Source organism: Triticum aestivum, chromosome 7A (assembly GCF_018294505.1).
Source record: "Triticum aestivum cultivar Chinese Spring chromosome 7A, IWGSC CS RefSeq v2.1, whole genome shotgun sequence".
In the NCBI taxonomy this organism is placed as follows: domain Eukaryota; kingdom Viridiplantae; phylum Streptophyta; class Magnoliopsida; order Poales; family Poaceae; genus Triticum; species Triticum aestivum.
Genome location: NC_057812.1, coordinates 232,582,972 through 232,593,714, shown reverse-complemented (window position 1 = coordinate 232,593,714; position 10,743 = coordinate 232,582,972). Strand labels below are relative to the sequence as shown.

Genomic DNA, 10,743 nt, shown 5'->3' with positions numbered 1-10,743 from the left:
ATATTGATAGTTCTAGTTGGTTGTTGATGCGACTGGTTTTTGCCACCGGTGCACTTACAAACTAGACCTACTTGTCAGGAATCATGTTAACACACACAAATGATGGATTAGACCTAACTGCAACGAATTGCCCCAATATATGATGTTTTGTGCCAGAAACCTGTAAAATAGGTGTTTTGTGCAACCCTAACACCAAAAATAAGTGGTTTGTATAATTTTCTCTGCCATACGTGTGGGTGCTATCATTTAGATATGCTTAACATGAATCTTTTAAATTGGATTAGTTATTTGACTAGTATTTTTGTTGCTCGTAGCAAGCATCGACTCAGTCAGAAAAAACAATGACCGAAATTGCCCCCGCCCCCTATTCCCCCTCTTCACCCACACACTCGCTATCCATCCGCTCACAGCTCCCCCGCTCCCCACCCATCTCGCCGGCGCGCAGGCGGCGCGCCCCTCCCCGACCAATCAAAGCCCCGATTAGCCACCCACATCGAACACCACCCACATCGAACACCATGAAGGCGTCTATCAAGTTCCGCGACGACGACCGGCCGCTGATGCGGGCCAAGGTGCCGATCGGCGTGCTCGGGCTGCCGTTCCAGTCCGGCCTCTCCGCTGGCGGCGATCCCCGGGAGCTCCGCTTCGATCTCTCCACCGCTTTCGCCTCCGGGCCAGCTCTCCGCTTATCGTATCGCCCCAACGACCCTGGTCTCCCCTTCGCCATCTCCATCCGCGCCGGTGCCGGAGCCCTCGGCTCCCCTGTCCGGGCCCCCTTCTTCCTCGCCGCCGAGTTCAACCTCCTCTCTGCCAACTCTGGATCTCCTGGCTTCTTCCTCCTCCTCAAGCCCCGCCTTGGCGATTTCTCACTTTCCCACACGCTCCGGTCGTCCACGTCTCCTCCGCCCCGTACGGTCGGGGTGGTCTCCGACGGCGAAGGGCGCGACCGCGAGGACGAGCTGAGCTACAAGGCGTTCTCGTTGAGCGGGAGCGGGTTCGCGGCGGACGTTGCCGCGGCGGGGAGGAGCGGCGGCGTCGGCGCGCTGCTGTCCGGGATGCGGTTGACCACGAGGAGCGTGCTCCCGCTCTGGGGCAGGGCGAGCATGCGGTTCAACTGGGGGATCCGCGCGCCACCGGGGCTGCAGGCAGCGTTCGCCGACGACCGCAAGGACGCGCGCGTGCCCGTCTGCAAGATGCCGCTGCTGGTCATCAACAAGATCTCCATCGAGCAGGCGCCACACGCCGACAAGAAGAAAGACAGCAAAGCAGATGTAGATGTCTCGCTGCCTGCCATCGACGCCACGGACGCGTTGGATAGAGCGGGTCACGCCGCCGACGGCGAGGGGTTCTCACTGATGAGGCGGCAACTGGAGGCGATGAACGCGGAGAGCGGGATGCTCCGCCGCGCCGTGGACGAGCTGCGCACCGAGATCGGGCGCGGCAGGGCCGCGTCCGTGGCAGCGGTAGGGAGGCCGCCGCCACAGCCGCATCACGGGTTCTCGGTGAAGCCGGATCGTCGGGGCGGTGGGAAGGAGCCAGCGGCGGAGAACTCAGCGATGCCAGCGCCGGACGAGGTGGGGGAGGAGTTGAAGAGGGCACTGGAGGCGCGCCGGAGATGAAAGCTGCCAGAGCTACGCAGCAGATCTCACTCTTGGTTGCTGCAGTACCGATTTTTCGATTTTGGACTGATAAGAACAGAGCAATTCAATACAGTAGCATTGGCGACCTAGAAATCTGGAGCTATGTACAGTAGTAGTCTGCCTTCTTCTATATACCACTATAGTGTATGAGTGTACGGAAATCCCTTTTGGACCTCGGGTTCTGGTGACTGGCGAGGCCTCCAAATTCACAATGCGTACCTGCGTGCATGTGTATCTTTTATTCTGCGTACAGATTTAATATCATGTACAGATCATAAATCATTTATAGTGGTAACATAGATGCCTTTATTTATTACTTTGTAGACTCATTTTACATTAGGAAGTGTTATGTGAGGGTAACATATTATGTTACTCGATTTGCCTCTCTTCTCATTAACTACTTGTCACCTTACCATTTTTGCTTATGTGACATTTATGTTAATACCTATGTTTTTTTTGCGGGGAAAAGGAAATTTTTCATTACTCAAGGAGGCTTCTCAGCCGCACAAAGGTTTACAACAAAGTCCATCCCAGAGTACAACCACACTGCAGTGCTTGGGGTGCTTCGGCCATACACGGCCAGCTCATGGCTAACTTTATTCTGTGATCGTCTACAATGACTAAATAAGATCTCCCTCTTCGCCGACGTGGCTATGCTCCGTATCTCCTCCACGAGAGTACGATGCTGCGATCGATCCACCACATGTGTTGTGAGCATACGTACCACTTCAACACTATCCAGCTCCACCAAAATGGGCAGGCTAGTCCGATGCACCGCCAGGTCCAATCCCTCTCTGCATGCAAGCAGTTCCGCCTCAAGACTGTTCTCGCATGTGCGTACTTCCCTGCATGAACTAAACATGATCTCTCCTCCATCTCTGAGAATCATGCCACCTCCAGCAGCACCTGTCGACGGGACATAGCTCCCATCGGTGTTTAGCTTCGTCCAACCCGGCCTTGGGGCAATCCACCGCAGCTCCTGTTGCGAGGTGGCACTCGGGGCTGTAGCCGGCCGGGTCACCTGCAGCACCATCTTCCCCCTCTCCATATCACCATGTGGGTATTGATGGATGCATAACAACGAGCTTATATACCCTTCAAGAAAGCGGCGAGAGACTTCTGTGGGTGGTGGCCTCTTCCCATGTTAATCTCATTGCGGACGTACCAGGATCGCCACATGGTCATGAGGACCACCATCTGTGTCGTATCATCCAGGGGGTCCAGGAGAGTAAACAGCCACTCCGGCCCACTATTACATATTGCTTCAAGCTTTGGGATGGGCCAATCCACCTCCATGGCACGCCACAAATCTGTAGCTAGTGGGCATGTGCAAAGCGCATGGAACCCGTCCTCTCGTTCCACACCACAAAGGGGACAGATGTTAGTAAGCACAAGATGACGAGAAAGTTTGTTGGCCCATGTAGCCAATGAGTTGGTCACCACTTTCCATGCAAACACACGTACCTTAGGGGGAGCAGGGCACCCTGAAAGGGCATTTTCCTACTTTATGTTTTGGATGATAATGACAACCCTTTGTGGTCTAATCGTATGCTATATGTTTCAGGTTCTCAATGCTTAGGCTTACATCGGATTGCTATTGCCTTTCGAAGGAAAAGATCGAAGACGTGTCCTCTAGGCTTTTATTTTCTTTGGTCGTAGAGTACCCGTACTATCAAGAGGGAATCCTCATTAGGAAGCTCTGGGGGAATCAGTTCACGTACATTTTCCTCACCCCTTCCTTGTCTTCCTCAGTTGTGAGAGAGAGAGAGAGTTCCCCCCTGTCTTTCCCTCTTGTTTCTGCTCTTCCCAGCGGTTGTACCGCTCCCTGGAGCGGTTGTACCACTGGACCTTGACGCTCTCCAGCTTTGACCGAGCGATTGTACCGCTGCCTCCGGGCGGTGGTACCGCCACCTTGCTCAACAAAGGCTAGGACGGTGGTTCCGGCCATGCACCGCTCAAGTACCGCTCAAGGCTCTGTTCTGATGCGGTTCTCAGGCGGTGGTGGCCCGGTTGATCTGGTCGATCCTCGTTGACCCGTACCACCAGTGGTCTGAGCGGTTCTTCCGTTCAGAACTTCACCTTCCAAGAGCTCAGAGCCATGCGGTTGTTCCGGTCTTGCACCGCTCAAGTACCGGTCTCGTCTCTGTTTCGAGGCGGTAGTTGTGCGGTGGCTGGGCGGTTGGTCCGGTCATTCTCTTAACCGGTACCACCGCCTAGTGGCCCGATTGTACCGCCTGGTAGGGTTCTGCAGCTACACCGTGAGTCCCGGTTGTACCGGGACAAAGACTGCTTGTACCGCTGCGGGGCTAAAAGCGCAGCAACGGTTGGATTTTTAGGGTTGGTATTTAAGAGAGCTTCTCCCACCTACCACACTCACCTTTGACCCCTCTCACTCCACCATTAATGCACCTCAAGATCTCTTGCCCGATCTCTCTCTCTAGCCACCCAAACTTGTTGATTTGCTAGGGATTGAAGGAGGAGACCTAGATCTACACTTCCACCAAAGGATATTTGCTTCCCCCATACTTTCTTGTGTGGATTTTGTTACTCTTGGGTGTTTGAGCACCCTAGACGGTTGAGGTCACCTCGGAGCCATATTCCATTGTGGTGAAGCTTCGTGGTTTTGTTGGGAGCCTCCAATTAAGTTGTGGAGAGAGCCCCAACCTTGTTTGTAAAGGTTCGGTCGCCGCCTTCAAGGGCACCAATAGTGGAATCACGGCATCTCGCATTGTGTGAGGGCGTGAGGAGAATACGGTGGCCCTAGTGGCTTCTTGGGGAGCATTGTGCCTCCACACCGCTCCAACGGAGACGTACTTCCTCTTAAAGGGAAGGAACTTCGGCAACACATCCTCATCTCCACCGTCTCCACTCTTGGTTATCTCGTGCCCTTACTTGAGCAAGCTTATTTGTTTCATATCTCTTGCTTGCTTGTGTTCCTATCCTTGTTGCATCATATAGGTTGCTCACTTAGTTGCATATCTAGACAACCTACTTTGATGCAAAGTTTAAATTGTTAAAGAAAAGCTAAAAATTGTTAGTTGCCTATTCACCCCCCTCTAGTCAACCATATCGATCCTTTCAATTGGTATCAGAGCGTCGTTTCTTTATTAAGGACTTTACCATCCAAAGAGTATGGTTGATACCGTAGACGGTGTGGAGGAACACTCCGGTGTGAATCCGGTCTCGTCTACGGGCGATGGGGGAACCTCGGTCTCTCGTGAGGAGTTCAATGTGGCCTTGGAGACATTGAAAACCTCCATGACGATCGAAGTTGAGAGCATGTTTACTAAATTTCTTGAGGGGCTTAAACTATCCACCGCACCGTTGAAAATGGGTGATCCCGCCAACAAGGTGACGGATGCTATCCCCGACAAGGGGGAAGCTAGTAGTGAAAAGGCACCTTCTTCTAGTGGTAAGAATGGCACCGACATCTTTGCCCATGTGGAACTACCACTTGTTTATGGTGGACCGATTCCTTCCACTCATTTGAATCATGCCGGTCCTCCTCCTAAGATTGTGAAAAATGAGGACTTTGATTCTTGGGTTTACCGCTTTAAACGTCATTTAAATCATGTGAACACTAACCTTTGGAGAATCATTGAAGAAGTTTTCTATCCACATGATCCAAGCAACTTCACTCCTCGAGAAGCCGCAGATAATCAATTCAATGAGAATGCTCTCTTCATCATTCAAGATGCAATTCCACCCGAAGACCTACCTCATCTTCGTCCCTTCGCCTTGGCCAAGGATGCATGGCATTGTGTTGTCTCTCTCTATTGGGGAGTGCAAGCATTCAACGCTCCAACTATGAAGTGGTACAAGATGAGGCCGATGAGTTTGTAATGAAAGAAGATGAAGAACCTCGTGAGCTTTATCGGAGAGTAACCAAACTCGCGGTCTCACTACGAGATCACGGGAGCAAGGACACGGATGACAATTGGATCAAGCGCAAATTACTCAAGTCAATGATGCCCTATCACAAGGCCATGTCCTCCGTCATTCGTCAAAGACCGGACTTCCACACTTTGACCTCAAGCGAAGTGTTGGATGAGTTTGTGGCCATGAACATTCTGGACAAGACCGCCGACAATGCGGTGCTTCGTTCCCAAAGGGCAAAGAGGCCTAATCTTGCATTGAAGGCCAAGGTCTGCGTTGAAGAAGAAGAAGAGAAAGAAGAGGAGAGCAACCCCGATGATACGAAGTATGCATATCATGAACACATGGCACTTGCTTCAAGGCAATTTTGGAGCAAGAAAAACTCGAGTCCAAACTTTAGCAAAAACAACTCGAGTGGCACAAGGGGCAAGCAACGTGTAAGGACTTGCTACAATTGCGGCAACGTGAGTCATTTCGTTGCGGAATGCCTGTATGAGAAGAGGGAAGACAATGGTGGCAAGCTCATCCGAAAGGACAAGGCCAAGTCATTCCCCAACAAGAACAACTTCACCAAGAAGACTCCTCCCAAGGCTTTGGTTGTGCAAGAAGAGTACAATGAGGATGATGACGATGATGAAGATGATGAGTCGGTTGCCATGGCCTCCGTTGCCATTGCAACAACGTCACGGGTGTCTCTCTTCGACTCACCCAATGAGAGCATCACCTCCAAGTGCCTCATGGCTAAAGCCACCAACAAGGTAACCTCCAACATCAAAACTACCATCATTAATCATCCTTCCCCCACGGATATCATTAATGAACTTGAGGGAGCTAATGTGGAGGCTAACGAGTTTGAGGCCTTTATGGGAAAACTCAAGGGAAAATCCAAGAAGCACTTTGTTGCTCTCTTGGAACAACTTGGTGAAGCCAATGACATGATCGAGGCTCACGAAGACATCATCTCTAAGATGGAAGGGCATAGTCGTGACTGCCGATAAGATTTCGGATCTTTCCAATGCTCTTGAGGAAGAGCGTGGTCTTCATTTGGCTCTTGAGGAGTCACACAACGTTGATCATGCTAAGTTAAAGAAAGATTATGATCATGTCCTCATTGTTTCTCGTGTGCTAAATTCCGAGAAGGCCAAACTCGGGGTTGATCTTGCTAGACTCAAAGAGGAGTTTGATATACTTGACAAGGCCCACAAGGCCTTGAAGGGTATTCACGCTAGTCTCAAGGAGTCTCATGATCAACTCCAAGTGAAGCTAACTAAGGAGAAAGCAACTTTTCCTCATATGGTTTTAATTGATAATGCAAATACTACTAACCCGTGTTGTGAGCATATGCATCTTGTTGAGGAAAATGCGAAGTTGAAGGAGCAACTTGAGAGAGGTCTTGCGACTTGCATACAAGGCAAGAAGAACCTCAACGATCTCTTGATCAACCAAAAGGGAGGTGTGGCCAAGGAAGGGGTTGGGTACGTGCCCGACTCCAAGAACAAGAAGAAGAATGACAAGACCAAACGACCTCCTCCCCTCATGCAAACCTTTGTGAGGGAGGGAGAGAGTGCCCCCGAGGAGAAGAAGAAGAACAATGTCAAGAAGGGCAATGTCACCCCTCTCAACAAAGCCGGCGATTTTAACCCTTCTTATGTGTTATGTCGTGCTAGTGATGGGCATGTTTATGCCAAATTTGTTGGTTCTCTTCATGAGTACATTGAATGCTCTATTTGGGTTCCTAAGACCCTTGTTACTAACATCAAAGGACCCATTACAAAATGGGTACCTAAAACCAAGCATTGATCTCTTTTAGGTGTTTGCTTCCGGTGGTGGATCATGGTTGCTCGATAGCGGAGCTACAAATCATATGACCGGAAGCAAGGACTTGGTGGTGGACGTGCACAAAGTTCCATCTATGCCCACCAATGTCGAGTGGGGTGACGCCTCATCTTCTAATGTATTGGGACTTGGCAAGGTGGTCATCTCTCATGATCTCACGATCGAGAAGGTCATGCTTGTTGAGTCCCTTGCATACAATTTACTTTCCGTTCGTCAACTTGCAATCATGGGCTTTGCCACATTCTTTGATATCGATACCGTGGCCCTCTTGTGGAGCAAGACTCTTATAGTAGCTTTTGTTGGGCATGTCGAGAACGGTCTATATGTGATTAACTTTTCGGAGCGACCCACTAAGACCGCGACATGCCTAATGGCTAAAGTTGATATGGGATGGCTTTGGCATCGCCGTTTAGCCCATGTCAATATGAGATCTTTGCAAAGTCTCCTCAAGGGGGACCATGTCCGTGGACTAACGAATGTTAGTTTTGCTAAAGATCATGCTTGCAGTGCCTGTATCGAAGGAAAGCTACATGAGAAGGCTCACCCTCCCATGACTATCATTTATTCAAAGAGGCCCTTGGAGCTCCTTCACATGGATCTCTTTGGGCCCCCGTCCTTCAATAGTCTTGGAGGTAGGAAGTATTGCTTGGTGATTGTGGATGACTACTCAAGGTACACGTGGGTGTATTTCTTCAAGAGGAAGAGCGAGACCCAACAAACCGTCATTGACTTTGCAAATGAAGCACAACGTCAACACAATGCAAAGATCTTGACAATAAGAAGTGACAATGGCACCGAGTTCAAGAACTACACCTTGGATGAATTTCTTAGTGATGAGGGAATCAAGCATCAATATTCCGCACCATACACCCCTCAACAAAACGGTGTTGCGGAGAGGAAGAACCGGACGTTGATGGATGCGGCAAGGACCATCATGGCGGAGTTCAAGTCTCTGTACAACTTTTGGGCCGAAGCCATCAACACCGCATGTCATGCATCCAATCGGCTCTACCTCCGCAAGGGCTTGAACAAGACTCCATACAAGATACTCACCGGTAACAAGCCCAACCTCAAGTACTTCCGGGTATTCGGGTGTAAGTGTTTCATTCTCAAGAAAGGTGTTCGGTTGTCTAAATTTGAGGCTAGAGCTTATGAGGGCATATTTGTTGGCTATGCTACAAACTCTCATGCTTATCGTGTCCTCAATAAATCCACGGGACTTATTGAGGAGACATGTAATGTGGAGTTTGATGAGAATAACGGCTCCCAAGTGGAGCAAAGTGGCACTTGTGATGTAGGTGATGAAATTCCTCCCCAAGCCATAAGAAGAATGGGTGTTGGCTTTATCCTACCCATTGAGGAACCCCTTGTGGCCGAAGGAGAAGGACAAAGCTCCACTCAAGTGGAGCCATCACCAACCCAAGGCCCACACGCTTCCAAAGAACAACATGAAGGCTCTCATCCTCAAGAACATGACCAAGGGCAAGATCACACTCAAAACGGTGTTAACACATCAAGTGATGTCCAAGGTCAAGTTCTCTCCTCCGAGCAAGTTCAAGAACAAGAACAAGCCCAAGACGACGCTCAAGATGATCAAGTGACCACTCCTCGTCTCACCCCCGAGGAGGAATTAGAGCGTCGTGCCGCCAAGGTTGCTTCCAAGCTCTCCACCAAGGATCATCTCATGACGAATGTGCTTGGAAGCTTAAGAAAGGGGGTAAGCACTCGTAGACAATTAGCAAATTATTGTGAGCATCACGCGTTTGTCTCTTGTGTGGAACCCCACAAGGTTTATGAAGCGCTAGAAGATCCGGATTGGCTCAATGCCATGCATGAAGAACTCGACAACTTCGAGCGCAACAAAGTGTGGAGATTGGTGCCAAGATCGACTAGGAATCACAATGTCATAGGAACCAAGTGGATATTTAAGAACAAGCAAGATGCCCATGGGATTATCATTCACAATAAGGCTCATTTGGTAGCACAAGGCTACTCCCAAGTCGAGGGTATCGACTACGGTGAAACCTTTGCTCCCGTTGCTCGTCTTGAATCCATTCGCATGTTGATTGCATATGCTTCTCATCATAACTTTAAGTTACAACAAATGGATCTGAAGAGTGCTTTTCTTAATGGTCCTATTAATGAATTGGTTTACGTCAAGCAACCCCCCTCCCCCCCGGGTTCGAGGATCCCTACTTTCCCGATCATGTGTATCAACTCGATAAGGCATTCTATGGCCTTAAACAAGCCCCACGTGCGTGGTATGACCACCTTACCGAGTTGCTACAAGACCGTGGTTTTGAGGTTGGGCTAATCGACCCACTCTTTTTACTAAGAAGGTTAAAGGGGATTTGTTTGTGTGCCAATTATATGTTGATGATATTATCTTTAGTTCTCCTAACAAAGCTTTCAATGAGGAATTTGCCGCTCTCATGACCTCAAAATTCGAGATGCCCTCCATGGGAGAATTGAAGTTCTTTCTAGGGTTCAAAGTGAAGCAAAGAAGAGAAGGACCTTCATCAATCAATCCAAATACACTCAAGACATGCTCAAGAGATTCAAGCTAAGTGACGCCAAGCCGGCCTCCACTCCAATGCCCACCAAGTGCCAACTTGACTTAGATCCCAATGGTGAAGTGGTGGATCAAAAGGTATATCGTTCCATGATTGGATCCTTGCTTTACCTTTGTGCATCTAGACCGGACATCATGTTGAGTGTGGGAATTTGTGCACGGTTTCAAGCCGCACCTAAGGAAAGTCACTATGTGGCGGTCAAATGAATCTTTCGATATTTGGCTCATACCCCAAACTTTGGCTTATGGTACCCAAGAGGATCAAACTTAAAGCTTGTAGGGTACTCGGATTCCGATTGGGCGGGAGACAAAGTGGATAGGAAATCCACTTCCGGAGGGTGCCAATTCCTTGGTTGCTCTTTGGTAAGTTGGTCTTCCAAAAAGCAAAGTTGTGTGTCTCTCTCGTCCACTGAGGCGGAGTATGTTGCAGCCGGGAGTTGTTGTGCACAACTCTTATGGATGAGGCAAACTTTAAAGGATTACGGTGTCATTTGTGCCTCTTTGGTGTGATAATGAAAGTGCCATCAAGATCTCTCTCAACCCGGTGCAACACTTCTAGACGAAGCATATTGAGATCCGGTATCACTTCATCCGGGATCACATTAGGCGAGGAGAGATCGAGCTCAACTATGTCAACACTCATGATAACCTTGCAGATATCTTCACGAAGCCCTTGGATTAAACAAGATTTCGCGAGTTAAGGCATGAGCTAAATATCATTGATTCGAGCAATGTTGCTTGAACTCTTGCACACCCCACCGTACTCAACATGTTGTCTTGTTTAGATGTAGGCATGAACATAGGGGGAGTGATGTTCTC

General features: G+C 49.5%; 1 protein-coding gene across 1 annotated transcript; it reads left to right on the top strand.

Moving 5' to 3' along the window:
* Positions 1-356: 356 nt before the first annotated feature.
* On the top strand, positions 357-1,939 carry LOC123151254 (uncharacterized). Its single transcript, XM_044570997.1, has one exon. The coding sequence runs from the start codon at positions 519-521 to the stop codon at positions 1,617-1,619; it is 1,101 nt and encodes a 366-aa protein (XP_044426932.1). The 5' UTR covers positions 357-518; the 3' UTR covers positions 1,620-1,939.
* The last annotated feature ends 8,804 nt before the right edge of the window (positions 1,940-10,743 follow it).